Source organism: Schistocerca piceifrons, chromosome 7 (genome assembly GCF_021461385.2).
Source record: "Schistocerca piceifrons isolate TAMUIC-IGC-003096 chromosome 7, iqSchPice1.1, whole genome shotgun sequence".
Lineage (NCBI taxonomy): Eukaryota > Metazoa > Arthropoda > Insecta > Orthoptera > Acrididae > Schistocerca > Schistocerca piceifrons.
Window position 1 is genome coordinate 209,452,345 of NC_060144.1, and position 23,551 is coordinate 209,475,895.

At 39.5% G+C, this 23,551-nt stretch overlaps 1 protein-coding gene across 7 annotated transcripts in view; it reads left to right on the forward strand.

Moving 5' to 3' along the window:
• Positions 1 to 22,342, forward strand: part of LOC124805234 (AP-5 complex subunit beta-1-like) — a 153,441-nt gene extending 131,099 nt beyond the window's left edge. For 3 of the 7 annotated variants that reach the window (XM_047265736.1, XM_047265738.1, XM_047265739.1), the window contains exons 17-18: positions 18,252 to 18,422; positions 21,932 to 22,342. In XM_047265736.1, coding sequence (XP_047121692.1) covers positions 18,252 to 18,422; positions 21,932 to 22,092 — 332 coding nt within the window. In that variant the 3' untranslated portion in view covers positions 22,093 to 22,342. Of the gene's footprint in view, positions 1 to 6,057; positions 6,251 to 18,251; positions 18,423 to 21,931 lie in introns of those variants that run through there. The other 4 variants (XR_007017413.1, XR_007017415.1, XR_007017414.1 and 1 more) reach the window with 4 other exon arrangements.
• The last annotated feature ends 1,209 nt before the right edge of the window (positions 22,343 to 23,551 follow it).

Consider the following 23,551-nt stretch of genomic DNA (forward strand, 5'->3'; position numbering starts at 1 on the left):
GATGATAGTGAGAGTGAAACTCCATGTGATGCTACAAGTTCCCAGCCAGTGAAAAGAACGCAGCTGTCAAACTACAAGTGGCAGCAGATAGAATTCTGTACCAGTACCAAAATTTAATGGTGTGGAAAAAATAAATGTAACTGGAGACAGTCCTATTGATTTCTTCACAGAAATAATTTCCAATGAAATGTTGGAACACATTGTGTTTCAAACTAATCTGTATGATCTTCAGATTGGCAAATTGAATCTTGGACTGACAGTTCCTGAACTGAAAACATTACTAGGTGTGAACATAGTGATGACATATATCAAATACCCTCATACCCGATCATATTGGTCATCAGAGGAAGGCCTAAGGATGGATTTAGTTGCCAACTCTTTACCAGTCAATTGGTATGATAACATACTGCATTTTCTTCATTTTGTAGATAATAGTGCAGTCAGTCAAAGCAACACAGATCGTCTATACAAAATCCGTCCATTTGTGGAGTGTCTGCAAAAAAACTTTCTTCTTGCCGCAGAAGCTGAGGAGCATCCGTGTATTGATGAGAAGATCATACCTTTCAAGGATAGGAGCAATATCAAACAGTGTGTTGCTAACAAGCCGAAGAAATGGAGACTGAAAGTCTGGGTGAGAGCTGGTTCTTCTGGTTATGTGTACTGTTTTGAAATATACCAAGATGGGTCTGGTGGGAGGCAGCCAATTAGTGAGTTTGGAGCTTGTGCTGATGTGGTTCTACGACTTTGTGATGATACCAGGTACAAGAAGCACAAAGTATTTTTTGACAACTTATTTTTACAAATGTCCCACTGTTCCAGGAGCTAAAAAAAATGGCATTTGAGGCACTGGGATATGCCGAGCAAACCGGCTTTGAGGTGCTCAGTCGGTGCTTCCTTCAGACAGACATGAGAAAGGGTGCACGAGGGGACTGTGCATCTGTTGTGTGTAAAGAGGGCATAACCATTACAAAATGGTTTGATAATAGGTGTGTGCATATTGCTTCTACCTGTGCTGGTGCACAGCCCATATCACAAGTTCATCACTGGAGCAAAACGGAGAACAAGACCACCAGTGTACCTCAACCATTCAGCTTCACTTGTTACAATCATCATATGGGAGGTGTAGACATCATGGACCAGTGTCTAGCATTATATCCATATCGTCAGCGAAACAGGTGGTGGTACCTGCGTGTCTTTTTTCATTTTATTGATATGGCCATTGTGAACTCTTGGTTGCTATATAGGCAGGCAAGTAATGCCATCCGTCTCCTTGATTTCAAGGCGTCAGTGGCACTATCAGTCATAAACCTAGGAAAATATGAACAGTCAGCAGTAAGGAGAGGAAGACCTGTTTGTACTCCAAGAGCCCAGAAAAAGAGGCCAAATGTAAAGCAGCAGATGAGGTGAGATTTCATCAAGGGGTTCATTGGCCGAAACTTTTGGACATAAAAAATGCAAACAGATGTCATAGTCAATTGTGCAAAAGGAAAACTAAGTACGTTTGCACTAAATGTAAGGAACCTCCATGTCCAAATTGTTTTGAGAGCTTCCATACAAAAAGAAATAATTAACAGACACAGACCCAGGAGTTCTTAAGTGCATAGTGTCCACTTCAGTGGACATCTGTATTTTTCTTTTTGTAAATAGAAAATTTGAATAAAACTTTGTATTTTGTGATAATAGGCATTGTTCTTCACTACATAAACCCCATTTCAAAAAAATTTTCTCACCTGTTAATAACTCATGCATCATAGGGTTTAACTTGGCAAACGTTGGGACAGTTTGCTTGTCACAGCATATCAATAAAAAGGCCAAAGTGCAGAGCAGTTTACCTCTCTCATGTAATTTATCAAACTCGTGTACATCATCGGCCACCACCTCCCCATAGAGGTACCAGATGTGACCTTTCAGGCTTTCCCAGCAGATCTGTTGCAAATACACTTCTCAGGTTTGTCGCTGGATCGTATTCTGGAAATCCCACAATATTTCATTAATATAACTGACATCTTCAGGTGGTGGTTGATGTCACTGCTACAAGATGCGACTGATGATAATCAATATTTTGAACAAGTGGAAGGTGTCGCCATGGGAAGTCCTCTGTCTTCCATGGTGACCAACTATTTTATGGAAGATTCTGAGAAAAAAGCACAGCAGTTGGCAAGTTTCCAACCTTCCTGCTTCTGGCGGTATATAGACAATACATTTGTGGTGTGGCCCCACAGACTAGAAATTACCTATGTTTTTCCAGCATCTGAACTTGTGCCATCTAAATATACAGTTCACCATTGAAGTGGTGAAAGATGGCATCTTACCATTCTGGGAGATCATGGTTAGAAGAAAAGCCAACGTTACACTGGGACACAGTGTCCACAAACCAACTCATGCAGAATTATATTTGCAGGCCACAAGCTGTCATCATCCTACACATTGTGGTGACTTACACTCTTAATACATAAACCACATGTGGTTTCGGATACCGACGACAGTCTGCCTGATGAACTGCAACACCTAAGAACATTGTTCAAACAGAACGGCTATTGTGATTGACAGAATAGCCATGCATTCTGTTCTAAGCAAATTCAGAGCAGGGATGTTAATAAAGATGTGGAGGCAACCACTGCAATGGTGTTCGTGCCGTATTTTGGCAGCGTGTCTTCAAGAATAGAAAAATCCTCAAGGGAAATGACATAGAGTGTGTGTTTTGGCCAGCAGAAAATTTGAGGAATTTGTTGTGTACAGACAAAGGCAATCTGAACCTTAGGAAATGTGATGTATATAAGATCTCATGCCATTGTGGGAAATCTTATGTTGGGCAAATGTGTCAAACTTTTTCCAGAATGAGATTTTCACTCTGCAGTGGAGTGTGCACTGATATGAAACTTCCTGGCAGATTAAGACTGTGTCTGTGTGCTGGACCGAGACTTGAACTCGTCAAAGGCAAAGGTCCCGAGTTCGAGTCTTGGTCTGGCACACAGTTTTAATCTGCCAGGAAGTTTCATGTCAAACTTTGCTGCAAGAATGTTATGTTGAGCACCATCGTCAAACATGCCTGGGGAAACCTGATAAATCAGTGGTGGCGGAGCAGTGCCTGGACATGGGGCATTGCATGTTGTATGATAATACTGAAGTTTTATTCTCAGCATCATCTTTCTGGGATTGTGTTCTTAATGAGGCCATACTTATCCATATGGCAGATCTTACCAACAGTGATGCAAATTCTCAATTAAGCGCTGCCTGGAGTCCAGCACTGGCTACCATTAAATTAAAATAGAAGAAACAATAACTTGCAAACCATGAAGTGACACAGTGCACTGCTGAGATTTAATTCAGCTTTTAACCACAGGAGCATCCAGCAGCACAGTCCTTGCCCACTGCACACTCGCGGAAGGCCTTTCTGCGCCTTCTGGCAGCAGGCCCAATGAGACAGAAGGGGGAGGGTAAAATCCCCAGGATCCTAGCCTCATGGGGGCTCAACTGTCTCAAGGGATCGGATTCCCAAGGGTGCTCAGTTGACAAATATCAGACTACTATTGTAAGATAAATTCTGTATATTATAAAAAATAAAAGAACATTACCTCAACAGCAGCCTAGCAATCTAGCTCTTGCTCTCCACTTCAGCTATTGACATTTGTGATTCTTATAGGCAAATTACATGCAGTTCTGTTTCATGTTGAATCTTAAGTGCATGATATATACTTTAGACATCATCTGCTTAAACCACCTTGCAATGAAATCGAAAATGCACTTCTATAAAATATTGTTGGAATCCTACCAAAACGTTTCCCCAACAAATGTACATGGCAACACCTGTGAAACATTGTTAAAATTTGATAGGATTGCCAACAACATTCAAAAATAATGCCTTACTGATTCCATTTATGGGGTGATTTTACTCAAAATAGACTGAAAATATTTTGCATTCAAGAGTAAACAAAAATAAAAGATTGTGTATTTGTATATAACTGCTCTGGAAGTACAGTAAAAGCAAGGAAATTAAATGACATAAAAGTGGTACATTGGACATGCTGATGCTCAGAAGTAAAGAGATACTGTTCTTCTTCTGTAGAATTCCTAACTTACATGGAAGCTTTCATCTTACTTGATGAGATGTTATTTCTTGGTTAAAGAGGCTTGCCTTCAGAAATTCATCTCACAAAAGTGGAGGTCCAATAATGGAAATTTTCTCAAAACATTAGAGCTCTTTGGTCACTATGATGCAGTTCTTGCAAAACGCATTAACAAAGTCAAGATGCACAAGAAGTTGGAAAGTGTTTGCAACTGCATTATCTCTCGAATGATCCTGGGAATGAATTTATTTCTAGTTGTACCCATCATGTCACAAATGCCATTTGGAACAAGAGAGGAAGGAGAAATATTATTCAATTATTGTTGATACAACTTCTGATTCAAATCATACTGGGCAGTAAACATTCATCGTGCATTATATTTACTTCAGTAAGGAAATTTGCTAGTATGAAATAAATTGTGTGCTTTTGGAATTCCTAGATTGTAATCAGAAAAGATGAATTGTTGCTCTGCATTTAATTCGATGAGTACTTCTGAAACACTCAGTTCCTATCAGTAAATTGTGCAGGCAAGGTTATGGTAATGTAAGTAAGATGAGAGGGTCATATAAAGAAGCTTGTGCACATTTCCTTCGTAGAATCCTCTTGCAAAATTTTCTCGGTATGTTGCCAGAGCTTTGGAGCAGAGAGTTGTAATAAAGCATTTACTTTTTTTTTTGGAGTGATTCAACTTCTTACAACCTGTTCAGTTGCAGTCCACAATGATGGGGAAACTCTGAAACAGTATGTTGGAAGTTCCTTATATTTCATGTCTAATATCCATTGGAGTGTTCGGATTGACGCCTCACAGTAAGTGGTATCGTTTTTTTTTTAATTATGTGAGCTCTTTCAAGTGTTTAACTGTGGCAACTACCTGGCTAAAGTTGTTGGTATTAATTGACTAGAGAAACAAATTAGTAAAAGCTCGAAATACTACCATAGATTTTGAGGTAAAACACGTTGAGACTGCATTAAATAACTTAAAATATTATCATGAGAATTGGGACACTCTTGTCCCTGAAACTAAAGTTGTTGCCAGTGTAATTAATATAGGTCCTGAATTTCCTGAGGTGCACATTGTGAAGAAGAAATAGTTTCTTTACGAAACCAGAGAGTAAGTGACAGATGTGAATTCAGAAGATTTGTTAAAGATATATGTTTTTATGTCATTATTGACGTTCTAGTGTCCAGCTTGATGACCCTTTAGGAAGATTTTAGATGAAACACATGGATTTTTATGGAAATAATTGAAATTGACTGACAGTCAGGTTGCTGAGGCGTGTAGGTTAGTTATTAGTGATTATCATATTGGTGTTACAAAAGATTTAGAAGAAGAAATTAAATATCAGAAGATAATTCATACTTAAAACTTTGACTACATTACTTTGGAACTATCAGACCTCTTGAGTAAGTTGCTCTAGTTTAAAATTTCTGGATCTATATGTTGCTACGCTTTCTTCTACACTCTTCCAGCAGCAAATGTAGCTGAAGCTGTAGCATTCAGCACCTTGACTTGTGATGAAAATTGTCTAAGATAACTGTGCATCAACAATGTCTCATAGATTTAGGGACCTTGCCACTGAATGTAATTTGGCAAGGCAACTATATTTTGATGCTATAATTCAAACAGTCGCTAAAGGAAAGGCTTGCAAAGCGCCATTGACAGTGTTATGGGCAAGCAGGTTATAATATGCTACATGTTGCACGATTCATTGCAGTTTACATGCAAGCTTACTGATGTCTGTTTACTGAAATGTGTAGGCATGCCAGTGGACGAGCTGGAACTGAACACTCCATATCGCAATATTACTGGCGACTTAGAAATCAGTATATATTTAGCTTTTTGTTTCAGAGTGAAGTTAAATTAAACCAATTCATGAAATAAAGTTAAATGGCACATACATAAGTTTACAATAATTCATTATTGAATAACATCTGAAGTCGAACTTGTAAGATGTAAGTTTATCAGTCATATCAGTTTTCTGTGTTGCAGTGTTGGTCTCAGTCGAGCTGTCATCCAGTCCCTAACAGTGGTGGTCTTGGGTTTCTAATCACTGTCTTCGTCACTACTTTTCAAACCAATATTTAGTACTATACTGTCAGTCTCCTATTCCATGAAAGCGCCATGCTGCTGCTGTTCTTTCTCGATATAAGAAGTCATCCAATAAGGCTGGCGAGTTTGACTGGTATGTGTTGTCAGTGCTCACACCTGCTTACAGTACTTACCACAATATCTTACAAATAACTTTATGGAGATGGCAACCACAACTCCACATTATGAAGAACAATAACAATACTCAATAACAACTCAAATTATCATAAAAATTATAACAATTAAAAATTCAAGAATGATTAGGTGTTTCCGAAAGTCACATAGCTGTATGAAAGTGTTTTATTCACTACTACCAGTTTCACATCAATATAGATGCATCTTCAGGTTTATAATGGTTATATTTTCATAAAGTAGATGGACAGTTAAGTAGCCCCAGTTTTCAGGTAGTTATCCACGTAAAAAGTCAAACCACAATGGTGGGTTGTCATAATAAAATTGAGTACACCTAAAAGATGCTCCTCAGTATATACATGACTGTTGAATGATCCAGGGCAGATAATACCGCATGGGTTACATTATAAGGCCTGTTAAGACAGCAATTGTATAAACCAATGTTTTAAGTTTTACTTAAAATGTGCGTACTTCTGCCGTATTGCAAATATGCCAAAGTGGTGTAAGCAGCCCATGGAGGCTAGCAGTATACAGCTTCCATGGGCTGCTTACAACACATCAGCTTGTTAGCAATATGGCGAGACTACACACATTTTAAATTTTACTTCATTGGTTTATACAGTTACTGTGTAACAGATCTTGTATCATATCCTATGTGGTGTTATCCGACCTTTCTTTTGTTGTAATTTTTTATGATAATTTGATTGGTTATTGAGTTTTGACTGTTGTTAGTGTTATTCATCAGCAGTATCTTGCCAGTATGTTGCCACCTAGCAAGGAGTTATCACTACAAAGTGTGTCCACTTGTGAGCTGTGCTCTGTCATTCACTTTTTAACAGGAAAACAACTATCCACTGTTGATATCCATCTATAGGGAAGGTTGTACAGGCATTTAAATCGTTTGATGTTGGTGTTCGCAGTATGTGGGAGGGCGCGAAGAATGTATATGACGAACAGCACACAGAGAGGCCCACTATAATGATATGAGCATAGGACCCGACCTGTACAGCATCAGTGCATTAGTTTGGAAAAACTTGTCACATTACCAAAAATGCATGGAAAAAACATGGTGACTATATAGAAAAGTGACAGAAGCACTGCACACTGTCAATAAAATTAATTCAACAAGATAAACTGTTTTTTAATATAAAGCAGGGAAACTTACTTATTGGGCACCCCATGTGTTTAACCTTTGCACTCTTTCATGATGCATCCAATTGGTGTTTTAGTTCATCCAAAACCACGCAAAATTGGAGACATGATTTATGACAATTTTTTGTTTTACTGCATTCCAAATGATGTTGATTGTGATAGAACATGATACAAGGTGTATCACTTCTGAAACAACAGATGGCTTGAAATTAAACATTGTCATTAATAAAGCAATGTCCAGTAATGTGTCATTTTGAACTTGTACTGGAATGAAGGAAAGTGTATATTGTTATAAAAGTTCTGGAAGGACTTCACTGCAAAATGAGTGTGAAATTTAGAGCACAATCTTAGCAATGGAAAAATTATGCAAGTCTGCTACAAACTGTTTTCTTTCTATGAAATTATTTTATTTAAATATAATGAAAATTGCAAATATATTTTAAATTTGTAACTACTGCAATCTATTCTCATTCTGGTTGAAAATGTGTGTTGGAAATGAGAAATGTGAATGCAGAATGTGTGCTTGGAAAAAAATTATGTACTGAAGGCAGGAAGTTTAACTTTCTGTGTCAGTTCTGTAATTAGGAAGTCTGTCATTCCTCACATCCGTAGAAAAACAATGTTACACATTTTAACACCAGATACTAAGTAAACAAATTTCAAGAAGATATTCTGTGACTTATAATAACAAACTAAGTTTAGTAATTCATTGTTTCTGTAGTAAAAATCACAGCTAAAACAGAAGTATCTAAAATCTGAGTGATGATCACTGGCTTCTGTATAGAAAATGAAGAATTTGCAGATGCTGTATTATTGATGGGTATGTTTATGCTCACATCTTGTGCGACATCAGAAAAATTAGGAACAGTTACTCTTATAAACCTGCACGTACACCTTCTGCTCTGCATAGGAAAACTTCAGGTGATTTCTTTGGAGGTATCTGCTTTCTAAGTGCAATGCAGTAACATGTCACAGACTGTATAACTTCCATGAATGTCCACAGGCTGTGAAATATAGGATAACGCTGCATCCAACATGCAGCTGAACTTGTGCTGTTTGTAGTTGCTCAGTGCTACGTGATTCAGTATTTTGTGCCGTGAACAGCTGTTAGCTTGCTTTAATTCTGCCGACAATATCTCATGCTAAATAATGTATGATAGTATAAATTATATTTGTAAACATATGTTGAGTGCTTAGTAAGAAATTATGATTATCCTATTTTTCATCCCAATGAGTATCTTTTGTTTATCTCCAGTATTTCCTGAATTGTGTTGTTTAAATCAAACCTTTTCTAAAATAACAGTAAAATTGGATTGCCACATTTGGACATGGAGGCCAATCACACACCCTTCCTCAAGCCCAGTCCTGGCTCTCAGTAGCCCTGCCCATCAGGGGGCACTATAAGCGCTGCTTTCCTTCAGCTGCCTGCTCCTTACCTGACAAATTTCAACACCATCACGCAATTATCGTCAGTTGCATCTTGTAGCGCTGACAACAGCATCAACCACAACCTGAAGATGAAGATGTTGAACAGTTGTATCGAATTATTGTGGGAGCTGTACAGTAGGTCTGGTGGCAAACCCAAGAAGTGTATTTGCAACAGGTATGTTGGGAAAGCCATAAAAGCCACAACATTATTACATGGATTACTGTTTGGTTCAAGATACTGTATGATGTAAATTGTTTTATAACAACTTTTTTACTTTTGAGTCACTGCATAGTTTATGTGTTTGTTGCCATTATTTTGGCATACAGCATGTCATCTGCAACTGTATGAATGGCTGTTATTAACATGTATCAGAATGTGAACTGCATATGTCAGTGTTCTAGTATTAGGAATTGTGGTTTTGATATGAACACAGTCGTGGTGGGCACTAGGGTATATTGTAACCTGTCGTATACTCATGTTAGTTGATCATCTTGTGGATGGTCTAAAAACACACAAAAACATAACTTATCACCTTGGCAGTAATCCAAAACACTATGCAACCTTGCTATTTGCATGTGTCGCTAGCTTTCAGTGTAGCCTTTTGTCTGCAGTAATTTTCTTCTAATGCTAGTTTCTGTTATAACCTGTTGTGTAGATCAGTTTCAATATTTGTGGGATGGTGGTTTGTATTTATGAAGTGTTCTATGAGAGCGGAATGTGTCCTGTCACACTTCAGAGCTATCGTGTGCTCTGTGTACCTTATCCCAAAGTTTCTGCTTGTTTGTCCTATGTATTGCTATTGACAGAAGTTGTGCATAAGTTAGTACTTTCCTACATTGCTGAATTTGTGTGGAGTTCTTTTGTCTGATTGTAGTCTTTGTTGTACTGTGTCGTTTGTTCTGAATGCTATTGGGATCCCTTGCTTCTTCAATATATTTGCAATGCTATATAGTATTTTATTTTTGTATGTTAGACTGTACCATTTGGTTCTTTATTCTGACAGGCTGTCACATGCTGTGTTGTCTGTGTGTTCCGTCTCTCTGTTTCCAGACTCGTCGGTTGTGCACTTAGTTGGTCTCCAATATCAGTATCTTTCATTTTTATCTTGTTGTTGAGCTTGTTTATGGTATCTGTTTTGCATTCATTTTCAACAGCAATTTGATTATATTTAGTTTGTGTGTGTGATTTTTAGTTTTGAGAGGTGTTTTGTTTATTCCATGGAGCATGTGTTTGAAACTGGCTTATTTGAGCTCTCATGTGGTTGGATGAGCTATGGGTAACAGTGGTTGTGGATGTAGGTTTTCTGTAGACAGAAAATTAATGTTGGTTGTTTCTCTTGTAATTGTAAGGTCGAGGCAATTTAGTTTCTTGTTTCTTTCAGTTTCCATTGTGAAGTGTATTTATGGGTTTACTGTGTTGATGTTACTTTGTTGCTCTTCTGTCCTAGTTTGTGTTTCATCTATGAGACAGATTATGTCATCCATATAGCAGTACCATTGTATTATGTTGTACCCTTCATGTTTCAACAACCTTCCAGGAATTCCTTACCTTCAACTTGGCCCCACGATCCTTCCCCAGCTACCTCCCTAAGAACACTAACCTTTCAGCAGAGGAAAGCACAGCCAAACACAACCTTAAACCAGATCCTGACCTAATCATCCTCCCTGCAGAAAAATGTTCCACCACTGTCATGAAGAGTCACAGTAACTGCCTGGCAGAAGACTTCCGCCAACTGGCTGACATCTTACCTACAAGATCTACCAGAGTGATCCCATCCCAGAAGTCCAACATAACCTCAAATCTCTACTAAAACCCATAGGCACTTACCTCTCCAAAGAGCTCATCTTCATCCTTATCCCAACATCCTGCACTCCCACCATCTACATGCTCCCACAAATCCACAGACCCAACAATTGTGGACACTACATTGTAGCTGGCTATTGTATTCCCACTGAAAGAATTCGTGCTCTTGATGAACACCACCTCCAACCAAAGGTGTGAAACCAATGTCCCACATAAAAGATACTAACCATGTTATTCACTGACTCTCCACCCTCCCCACTCCTTTACTTCCTGGATCCCTCCTCATCACAGTTGATGCCATGTCCCTATATACAAAAACATCCCCCGTGCCCATGGCTTTGCTACTGTCAAACAGTACCTCTTCCAATGTGCTTCAGATCCCAAACCCACACTCCCATTTCTTATACACCTTACCAACTATATCTGGTCATACAAACCAGTATGCAGCACAGTCATGGGCATCCACATGGATGCTCCTATGCCAATCTGTTTATGGCCCACCAAGAGGAAACCTCCCCAAAACTGCCAACCCCTGGCCTGGTTCAGGTTCATGATGATATTTTCATGATCTGGACTCTGGGCCAAAACACCCTACCCTCATTCGTTCACAACCTCAACATTTTCTCTCCAAGCCACTTCACCTGACCCTCCTTTATGTTGATCTCCACATCCACATCTCTGATGGATCTGTCCACAACTCTATCTACATTAAAACAGTACCTGCATTTTGGCAGCTGCCATCCCTTCCACAAAAAAATCTGTCTCATACAGCCTGGCCACGCATGGACAAAGTATCTGCAGTGACAAAAACTCCCTTGCCCAGTATGCTGAAGTTTTCATGAAGGTCTTCACAGGCAAGCACAACTTCCCATAGTCCACAAACAGATTCCTCTTGCCTTATCCTTCCACAACTCCCAAGAATCAACTACAAAGGAGCAGTCCCCTTGTCATCCAGATTGGAACAGCTGAAACAGACTCCCCCCCACCAGGGCTTTTATTATCTCTCTTCATGGGCTGAAATGAGGTATATCCTATCCAAGATTCTTCCTGTGTATAAAAAAGGGGATAAAGACAATGTAAATAACTACAGACCCATCACAATTTCCTCCTGCATCTCTAAAGTACTGGAAAAAGTTATGTATGAGAAACTTATGAAATTTATAAATAAAAACAGCATCCTATGTAATGAACAACATGGATTCAGAAATAAGAGGTCAACGACAACTGCTGTCTATGAGTGCATCAATTCCATCCTAAACCTGATGGACAAAAAACAGGAAACAATAGGAGTCTTTATTGACTTGTCAAAAGCATTTGACATGGTGGACCATAAAATTCTGCTATCAAAGCTAGAAAGATATGGTATTCGAGGTTTGTCCAACAAGTGGATCAGTTCCTTCCTGACAAATCGTATGCAGGCAGTGTGCGTCAAGCACACAGATATTGAACTAAAAACTGTATCTAATCACTTATCTGACTATAAACAAATAAAATGTGGTGTACCCCAAGGATCCGTATTGGGACCCCTTGTGTTTCTTCTGTACATAAATGATCTAAGCTTAAATATTGATGCACACAAATCAATCATATTTGCAGATGACACCACTATTCTATTAAAAGGAGACGACGATGAACAGTTACAGCAGACAGTAAACACGGTCACGAAACAACTTAGCAGCTGGGCACAGAGTAACCAGCTTGTAATAAACAGTAAGAAAACCGTTGCTCTAAAATTCCACGATGTTCCTAACAAGGACAGGTTTATCCCATCAGTCTCTATCAATGACGAACCAGTTGGTAACAATACTGAAACCAAATTCTTAGGACTTTGGCTGCAGAGTAACATCAGATGGAATAAGCATATTGAATGTCTCAATACAGAACTGAGCAAAACATGTTATCTTCTTTGTTCATTAAAATCATGCTGTAGTGAGAAAACAGTAATGAATGCATATCATGCGTACTTTCATTCTCGTCTTAGATATGGGGTCACCTTCTGGGGAAACTCTAAAATAGCTAATAGCACTTTTAAACTACAAAAAAGGGCCATTAGAATCTTGTTTGGGTGCAAGCCTGGAGACTCTTGTAAACCCCTGTTTAAGAAATCTGGTATTCCCCCATTACCGTGTGTATACATTATGGAAACCCTTTTGTTCTTTAAATTAAATGTAATAGGCAAGGACCAGAGGCTACAAAAAAACTGTGATATACATGAGCACTTTACCAGACAAAACAGGAACTTACTTATGACTCAAATCAGCACAGAACTGTGCCAAAAAGGTACTTTTCACATGGGAGTTAAGCTTTATAACAAACTTCCTGAAAACATAAAAGCTATCACTGAGGTCAATACATTTGGAAAATCTCTAAAGTCATATTTACAGCATCACTGCTTTTATTCCATTGAAGAATATTTAAATTTATGAAATGTGTTATATAAATACTTGTGTGTAAAGTGTATTATTGTAAGCTTAAATATGTATGCCTTGAAATTACTTTCAGCCTGTATATTTATAACTTGACTTGTCCAATGTCTTATGCATAAGCTGCTATGTAGACAACAGGACCAATAAAATACAATCCCACCCCTCCTGAAGTGATGTTCTCTCACCCACACGATCTAAACAACACACTGCTTCGTCTCTATGCCTCTCTACTCCCAAAAGTTTGCCCCTTAGATCATATCCCTGTGGAACACAAAGATGCATGACCTGCCCGAAGCACCCAACCAGCATCTACATCTACATCTACATCTACATGGATACTCTATAAATCACATTCAAGTGCCTGGCAGAAGGTTCATCAAACTACCTTCACAATTCTCTATTATTCCAATCTCGTATAGCACGCGGAAAGAATGAACACCTGTGTATTTCCATACGAGCTGTGATTTCACTTGTTTTATCATGGTGATCATTCCTCCCTATGTAGGTCGTTGTCAACAAAATATTTTCGCATTCGGAGGAGAAAGTTGCTGATTTGAATTTTGTGAGAAGATTCCGTCACAACGAAAAACGCCTTTCTTTTAATGATTTCCAGCCCAAATCCTGTATCATTTCTGTGACACTCTCTCCCATATTTCGTGGTAATACAAAACGTGCTGCCCTTCTTTGAACTTTCTCGATGTACTCCATCAGTCCTATCTGGTAAGGATCCCACACTGTGCAGCAGTATTCTAAAAGAGGACGGACAACTGTAGTGTAGGCTGTCTTCTTAGTACGTCTGTTACATTTTCTAAGTGTCCTGACAATAAACCGCAGTCTTTGGTTAGCCTTCCCCACAACATTTTCTACGTGTTCCTTCCAATTTAAGTTGTTCGTAATTGTGATACCTAGGTATTTAGTTGAATTTATAGCTTTTAGATTAGACTGATTTATCATGTAACCGAAGTTTAATGAGTTCCTTTTAGCACTCATGTGGATGACCTCACACTTTTCGTTATTTAGGGTCAACTGCCACTTTTTGCACCATTCAGATATCTTTTCTAAATCATTTTGCAGTTTGTTTTGGTCTTCTGATGACTTTATTAGTCGATAAATGACAGTGTCATCTGCAAACAACTGAAGACAGCTGCTCAGACTGTCTCCAAAATTGTGTATCTAGGGCAGCAAAGGGCCTATAACACTATCTTGGGAAACGCCAGAAATCAATTCTGTTTTACTCGATGACTTTCCATCAATTACTATGAACTGTGACCTGTCTGACAGATAATCACAAATCCAGTCACGTAACTGAGACATTATTCCATAAGCACGTAATTTCACTACGAGCCGCTTGTGTGGTGCAGTGTCAAAAAGCCTTCCGGAAATCCAGAAATACGGACTCAATCTGAAATCCCTTGTCAATAGCACTCAACACTTCATGTGAATAAAGAGCTAGTTGTGTTTCACAGGAATGATGTTTTCTAAACCCATGTTGACTGTGTGTCAATAGACCATTTTCTTCTAGGTAATTCATAATATTCAAATGCAATATATGTTCCAAAATCCTGCTGCATATCAACATTACCGATATGGGCCTGTAATTTAGTGGATTACTCCTATTACCTTTCTTAAATGTTGGTGTGACCTGTGCAACTTTCCAGTCTTTGGGTATATGATTGTCAAGTATGGAGCTAATGCATCATCATACTCTGAAAGGAACCTAATTGGTATACAGTCTGGACCAGAAGACTTGCTTTTTTATGTGATTTGAGTTGCTTCACTACTCCGAGGATATTTACTTCTACGTTACTCATGTCAATGGCTGTTCTCCATTCGAATTCTGGAATATTTCCTTCGTCGTCTTTTGTGAAGGCATTTTGGAAGGCTGTGTTTAATAACTGTGCTTTGGCAGCACTGTCTTCGATAGTATCTCCATTGCTATCGTGCAGAGAAGGCATTGATTGTTTGTTGCCGCTAACATACTTCACATACGACCAGAATCTCTTTGAATTTTCTGCCAGGTTTCGAGACAAAGTTTCATTGCGGAAACTGTTATAGGCATCTCGGATTGAAGTCCATGCTAAATTTTGAGCTTCAGTAAAAGATCGACAATCTTGTGGATTTTACATGTTTAAATTTGGCATGTTTGTTTCATTGTGTCTGCAACAGTTTTCTAACCCGTTTTGTGTACCAAGGAGGATCAGCTCCGTTGTTTGTTAATTTATTTGGTATAAATCTCTCAATTGTTGCCGATACTATTTCTTTCAATTTAAGCCACATCTGGTCTACCACTTATATTGTTAATTTGGAATGAGTGGAGTTAGTCTCTTAGGAAGGCGTCAAGTCAATTTTTATCTGCTGTTTTGAATAGATATATTTTTCGCTTATTTTTTGAGGATTTGGGGATTACAATATTCAACCTTGCTACGACAACTCTGTGTTCACTAATCCGTGAATCAGTTTTGATGTTCGTCATTAACTCAGGACTATTTGTTGCTAAGAGGTCAAGTGTGTTTTCACAACCATTTACTATTCGCGTGGGCTCATGAACCAACTGCTCGAAATAATTTTCCAGAAAATGAGTTAAGAGCGATTTCAGATGATATTTTATGCGTACTTCCAGAATTAAACATGTATTTTCGCCAACATATCGAGGGTAAATTAAAGTCACCACCAACTATTATCGTATCAGTCGGGTACATGTTTGAAATCAAACTCAAGTTTTCTTTGAACCTTTTAGCAACTGTATCATCAGAATTGGGAGGTTGGTAAAGGGATCCAATTATTATTTTATTCTGGTTGTCAACAACAACCTCTGCCCATACTAACTCACAGGAAGAATCTACTTCAATTTCGCGACAAGGTAAACTACTTCTGACAGCAACAAACATGCCATCGCCAACTGTGTTTAGCCTATCCTTTTGGAACACCATTAGGTTCTTCGCAAAAATTTCGGCTGAGCTTATATCCGGCTTTAGCCAGCTTTCAGTGCCTATAACAATTTGAGCATCAGTGCTTTCTATTAGTGCTTGGAGCTCTGGTACTTTCCCAACACAGCTATGACAATTTACAACTGTTATACCAATGGTTCCTGTATCTATGTTCTTCCTGTGTTCAACCTGCACCCTTTGTGACTGAAGCCCTTCTTGTGTTTTCCCAAGACCCTCTAACCTAAAAAAACTGCCCAGTCCACACCACGCAGCACCTGCTCCCATGTAGCCGCCTCCTGCATATAGTGGGTACCTGACCTATTCAGCAGAACCCGAAACCCAACCTCCGTTTGGTGCAAGTTGAGGAATCTGCAGCCTTCACGGTCACAGAACTGTCTGAGCCTCTGATTCAGACCCTCCACTCGTCTCTGTACCAGAGGTCTGCAATTGGTCCTGTCGACTATGCTGCAAATGATCAGCTCTGCTTTCATCTTGCAAGCAAGATTGGCAGCCTTTACCACTTCTGTTAGCCGCTTGAAACCAGAGAGAATCTCTTCTGATCGAAAGTAACACACATCATTGGTACCGACTTGAGCAACCACCTGCAGTTGGCTGCACCCTGTGCTCTTCGTGGCATCTGGGAGGACCCTTTCCACATCTGGAAAGACTCCACCCAGTAAGCACACGGAGTGCACATTGGCTTTCTTCCCCTTCTTGTCAGAAGGGGCCCCATAACGCACCTAACATTGGAGCTCCCAACTACCAATAATCCCACCCCCTGCGATTGCCCAGATCTTGCAGGCTGAGTGGTTTCCTCAGAAACAGGACAGGCGACTGCATCTGGCTCAGTGACAGTGTCAGCCACAGACAGCACCTGGAACCTGTTTGTCAGACAAACCGGGGAGGCCTTACGTGCGGCTGCCTGGGAAGTCTTTCGCCGCCTGCTTCGCCCCAGGGTGACCACCCACTCGACCACAGGTGAAGGGTCAGCCTCGGTGCGAGCAGTAACTGGGTTGGCCACCGGTGAGGACTGATCGGAGGACTCTGGCATGCTGGACGTCCGTTGGATCCCCACGGCCGGCGCACAACAGTGGTGCCCATCCACTGCAGCCTCAAGCTGTGTAACCGAAGCCAGCACAGCCTGAAGCTGAGAGCGAAGTGTCACCAATTCGGCTCGCATCTGCACACAACAATCGCAGTCCCTGTCCATACTAAAGACCGTGGAAAACTATCCCTATGCTGTCACAGGCTTATTCTACCCCATCAGACACCAGGACACCTATGAGAGCAGCCATGCCATCTACCAACTCTGCTGCAAACACTGCACAGGTTTATATGTCGATCTGACTATCAGCTAGCTGTCCACCAGGATGAGTGACCACCATCAAACTGTTGCCAAGGACAAAGTTTGCAGCACATCCTTCACTCCTGTAATCACCCTGGTTCCAATCTCCAGCAACTCTCTGGCCCAACACCCTCCACCCAATAGTTCTCCTCCCTCTGCTCTCTTGCCCCCTCCCAATTCACATCACCTTCAGCCTGTGTCATTCCTTGCTGACTCCAACAACTGTGCATCACACACCTAGCTTGCAAATTTGCCACCCTCCCGTCCTCCCACTTTCCTAGCCACAAATCATCTGCCTCACTTCAAGCCTCTAGCAACCCACCCCAACCCCTCTCCCTGCCTCCAACTTCTCTCTCCCCGTATCCACTCCTCATGACAGAAGGACAAGCAATGTTTCAATGGAATACCATGTTTCACACACCCTTGTGTTGAACATATAGATAAGATGATATTGTTAACTTTGTGTTATTTGAGGCTGTAAAATGTTATACTGATTTTCAGAATATAAGATACCTACTTAAGCAGTTGAATGTACAGACAGAGAGACAAATACTTATGGAAAAACAACAGGAATTACCAAATAAATTGCAAATCCTTTATTAATGAAACTCAGGCAGCCCATGCCCTTTCTTTCTTTCTTTCTTTCTTTCTGTCTGTCCTTTCCATTCCTCTGCAGTCTCTGTTGTCTTTTTTTTTTCAGCCTTAGTTCATGTCTCTGAAGCAATATCTTTCAGCTGCCTTTTTCAGAAATATTTTGTGTGTTCTTAATTTATTTCCATTAAGAATTAGTTTCAGAAAAACTTTAGTAATAAATATATTACAATGCATGTTATGTGGCACTGTAATGTAATAAATGCACATTATGGAATTTTTATTTCTAGATTCAGATCCTGCTGTAAAAAGCACCTTTCAAGAGAGATTATACAGTGCATTGTGGAGCGAACTGAAAGCATCATGTTGTGAATCTGTCACAATTCTGTATGCTCCAAAAGAGAAAATTCTCAAAGAATTGGAAGAAAGACTGGGACCTTTTATAATACACAGCAAATCAGGTAAGAGCTGATCCATAAATTTCAGTGAAGTGACCTCATTATCCTCTCCCACATCCACACCCCAACTCTCAGGATTAATTTCTTTTCTGTAGCTTCCAACTAATCACACAGTCTTCTGATAACAATGCAAATTGTGTGCATTCAGCATTGTGCTCTCTATTTAGAGTAGTTCCAATTGACATAAATGATAGCTGTGGTGCACGTGGGAATGTTGCAGTGTTGGAGACCATCTGTGTTATTATTTCATCACTGAGATTTCAGTCAATATTCAGATACTGTGTTCAACAGTGAACAATACAGCAGTGAGAAGAAATATCAGGGAGCAAAAAATTTCATTTCATCTACTAAAGTTAGTGATACTGACAGATAGGACCTTGATGGCTACAAAATGTGAAGAGTAACCAGTAAGCTTCATTAAAAATTATGGTCACATACTTCCCATTGGCTTCTAGACATCAATATCAGTAAAAAGAGTGACACAACGAGAAAGGGAGAGAGAAAGGAGGAGGAGGAAGAAGGACGTTTGTGTTTAGATTCACAAAGCAGCTATAGTATTTAGAGAAAAGATCATGTAACTCATTGCTTAGATTCAGCTTATATTAGTGCAAACATTTTGCGGATGGACTCCCAGAGCAATGGAAGTGCCACACGTAGCACCCATAGGATGTGTATAAAAGTGGTGGATGCCAGACAACCGGTTCTCAAGTAAATATATTGTTTCTACTATAAAAAAAAAAAAAAAAAAAAAAAAAAAAGACCTTTGGAGATAAGAGAACGACTTGTATGAATATCAAGAGCTCAGATGGAAACCCAGTTCTAAGCAAAGAAGGGAAAGCAGAAAGGTGGAAGGAGTATATAGAGGGTCTATACAAGGGCGATGTACTTGAGGACAATATTATGGAAATGGAAGAGGATGTAGATGAAGATGAAATGGGAGATATGATACTGCGTGAAGAGTTTGACAGAGCACTGAAAGACCTGAGTCGAAACAAGGCCCCCGGAGTAGACAATATTCCATTGGAACTACTGACGGCCTTGGGAGAGCCAGTTCTGACAAAACTCTACCATCTGGTGAGCAAGGTGTATGAAACAGGTGAAATACCCTCCGACTTCAAGAAGAATATAATAATTCCAATCCCAAAGAAAGCAGGTGTTGACAGATGTGAAAATTACCGAACTATCAGCTTAATAAGTCACAGCTGCAAAATACTAACACGAATTCTTTACAGACGAATGGAAAAACTAGTAGAAGCCAACCTCGGGGAAGATCAGTTTGGATTCCGTAGAAACACTGGAACACGTGAGGCAATACTGACCTTACGACTTATCTTAGAAGAAAGATTAAGGAAAGGCAAATCTACGTTTCTAGCATTTGTAGACTTAGAGAAAGCTTTTGACAATGTTGACTGGAATACTCTCTTTCAAATTCTAAAGGTGGCCGGGGTAAAATACAGGGAGCGAAAGGCTATTTACAATTTGTACAGAAACCAGATGGCAGTTATAAGAGTCGAGGGACATGAAAGGGAAGCAGTGGTTGGGAAGGGAGTAAGACAGGGTTGTAGCCTGTCCCCGATGTTGTTCAATCTGTATATTGAGCAAGCAGTAAAGGAAACAAAAGAAAAATTCGGAGTAGGTATTAAAATTCATGGAGAAGAAATAAAAGCTTTGAGGTTTGCCGATGACATTGTAATTCTGTCAGAGACAGCAAAGGACTTGGAAGAGCAGTTGAATGGAATGGACAGTGTCTTCAAAGGAGGATATAAGATGAACATCAACAAAAGCAAAACAAGGATAATGGAATGTAGTCTAATTAAGTCGGGTGATGCTGAGGGAATTAGATTAGGAAATGAGGCACTTAAAGTAGTAAAGGAGTTTTGCTATTTGGGGAGCAAAATAACTGATGATGGTCGAAGTAGAGAAGATATAAAATGTAGGCTGGCAATGGCAAGGAAAGCGTTTCTGAAGAAGAGAAATTTGTTAACATCCAGTATTGATTTAAGTGTCAGGAAGTCATTTCTGAAAGTATTCGTATGGAGTGTAGCCATGTATGGAAGTGAAACATGGACGATAAATAGTTTGGACAAGAAGAGAATAGAAGCTTTCGAAATGTGGTGCTACAGAAGAATGCTGAAGATTAGATGGGTAGATCACATAACTAATGAGGGAGTATTGAATAGGATTGGGGAGAAGAGAAGTTTGTGGCACAACTTGACCAGAAGAAGGGATCGGTTAGTAGGACATGTTCTGAGGCATCAAGGGATCACCAATTTAGTATTGGAGGGCAGCGTGGAGGGTAAAAATCGTAGGGGGAGACCAAGAGATGAATACACTAAGCAGATTCAGAAGGATGTAGGTTGCAGTAGGTACTGGGAGATGAAAAAGCTTGCACAGGATAGAGTAGCATGGAGAGCTGCATCAAACCAGTCTCAGGACTGAAGACCACAACAACAACACTATAAAAAAAAAGGCAGTGATGATCTTGTGATTGGTGTTTATCAGATACTGGGCTACCAGTTATAGGACCTTGAACCACAGCTTATCTTTCAGTACCCACACTGTGGCAACCATAGAAAACTGATCTTTTTTTCATTTTTGACAAGTCATTGGTTCTTTTTGTGTTAGAATAATGGGAGCCCACACTGCTGCTAATCTGTTATGGAGTTATTTGTCAGCTGTAGGAAGTTTCGACCACAATATCTCAGTGGAATGGCAACTCATCCTTAACAAGCTTGCAAAACATCTTATAGGAACTGTGGTAAGGAAAGTTCTGGCAGAGTGAAAATGCACCAGCTCTGGTGCCTGTGTTTTACACTCACATCCCATGCAACAGCTGCTTGTCCTTCCCCTACCTTCCCTCCACTCCCTACCCCTTTCCTCCCCTTACCTACCACAGCTGGCGCATTGTAGCTGTTCAGAAATATGTGATTTTGTGTGTGCCTCTCTGTGACCCCACATTTTCATTATTTTATAAGTATGATAATATCTTTGTCCTGTTCATTTAGCATTCTTTGCAGATGAAAATGTTAGTGATAATGAAAAAGATACTTGTGAGGGATCTGAACTATGTTTAGCAGCTCAGTCACATTTCAGACTTTTGACAAATCCAGTGAGCTACTGTTGCCAATACTGAGGGATTTCCTATAATTGTTCTGTTTTGGATTCCACATCACTACAGTAACTGCCTTTTCCAGCTCTGTAATTATAGCAATTAGCAGCACATATTTTATTGTGTGTGTGTTTTTTTTTGTGTTTAATTTCATATGCATAAACGTAATGCTGTATTACCTTCCAGAGAAGTATTTCTGTTTACTGCCTTAATTCATAAAAGATGAGCTAGTATCTTGATAAGTGTAACTTCGAAGATTGTTGTCGGAAATTTCTAGTTAATAATAGTTCTATATTGTACATTATCTTCACGAGAAAAAAGATGTCATAATAAAATTAATACATTAATATTGTTAATTTCAAGGTGTGCTTAATCTTCCATGTGGTATTTAAATGTTTTTCAGATGGCAGTCATTACCATGTTGGAATTTATCTACCACCTCAGTATCATTTATTGGCAGAATTTCACATATGTGATGAAAAATCAGCTGTCACATTTCTAACAGAAGAAGCTTATATTATGGCACTAGCAGGAAATTTCTTTGAACAGTGGGGCCTGTGTTAAATACAGACTGTAACCTATGCATTGATGCAGTTTTGAGGAAGTATTGGAGGGAGAGAGAGAGAGAGAGAGAGAGAGAGAGAGAGAGAGAGAGAGAGAGAGAGAGAGAGAGAGAGAGAGACTGACTCTAATTGTGATGCAGTTGAATGATCTGTTGTTGACCTTTTTTACTATTTTATTTATGAACTGTTGTACTTTAAATTTTATATGTACTGTTTTTATTGCTATGAGTATTAAAAGCATATGAATTATATGTTGATATCAGTTGTAATTACAGTGCCTGATAATATTAAATATGTGGAAATTACTATGTTACGTCACGAAGTGAAAACCTCGGCTGTCTGTATGTCTGACAATGTATGGTCTGTCAAAAGAGCAAAATCACACAACATGTCAAGGCGCTGCTAGGTACATTTATACTGCTTAGTCAGTGATTTTACTATGTCCACATGGATATTGTTGGCTCACTATCAACGTCTGAAGGCTGCAGTTATGACCTTACAGTCATGTACACACACACTCTAAATGACCAGGAGCATTACCTGTGGCAGACATTACTGTGGAGACTGTAGCAAAGCGAATGAGGACCCCCACTTATTATCATTCAGCGAACAGTGTGGCGGAATGCCTGCACTGACAATTGAAATCAGCCCTTCGATGTCACGTGACAGAGAAGTGGACAAAAATACTACTGATTGATTTACTAGGATTACGAACAGCCTTCAAGCCTGGTCTCCAAGCCACAGTAACAGAGCAGGTGTATGGCCACTCATTACATCTGCCATAATCTGTGCTTAGGAGAACTGGCTCACTAATCATGTGAACCAAAGCAAAGAGCTATTTTGCCGAACGGCAGTTGTTTGGTCGTAACCCTGTTGATAACTCCATTACTTGAGGCTGTCTCTTTAGGTACTGGCGAGGAATTCATTTTTGTGCTGAAAGAAAAACCGACATGGCTGGCACGGGAGAAATAGTTATAGTTTTGACATGTTGCAGAACGTCGAAGCCGGCGCGGATGTACTGTTATGCATAATCACATTGGGTGTACCAGTTATATGCGATCAAATCATGAAAAGCTTTATTTCCACATATAAAGTAATTACACAGAAGTATGCAGTCTGCATAACATTCAATGTCCAAATGAGACAAAACAAGGAATAACCATAATGCAGCACTGAACCATAGAACTCTCATACAGTCTACACCATTGTACTTTGGAACATATATGTATATTGGGTTTCTGTATGTCCATCCCTGTGATTGGAGGTCTGGGGGACTTCGGCTATTCACTTATGTAAGAAAATTAAACATCTACAGCCTTCCTTATAAGATGTCATTTGTTGTATTGCTACCAGTTTTCGTGCTTCAGTGCCCCATCTTCAGACTTTTGCTTATGCTGAAGTAATTACACACCATCTGTATACACAGTGCATCAGTGGCCAACATCTGTAACTAGTTTACG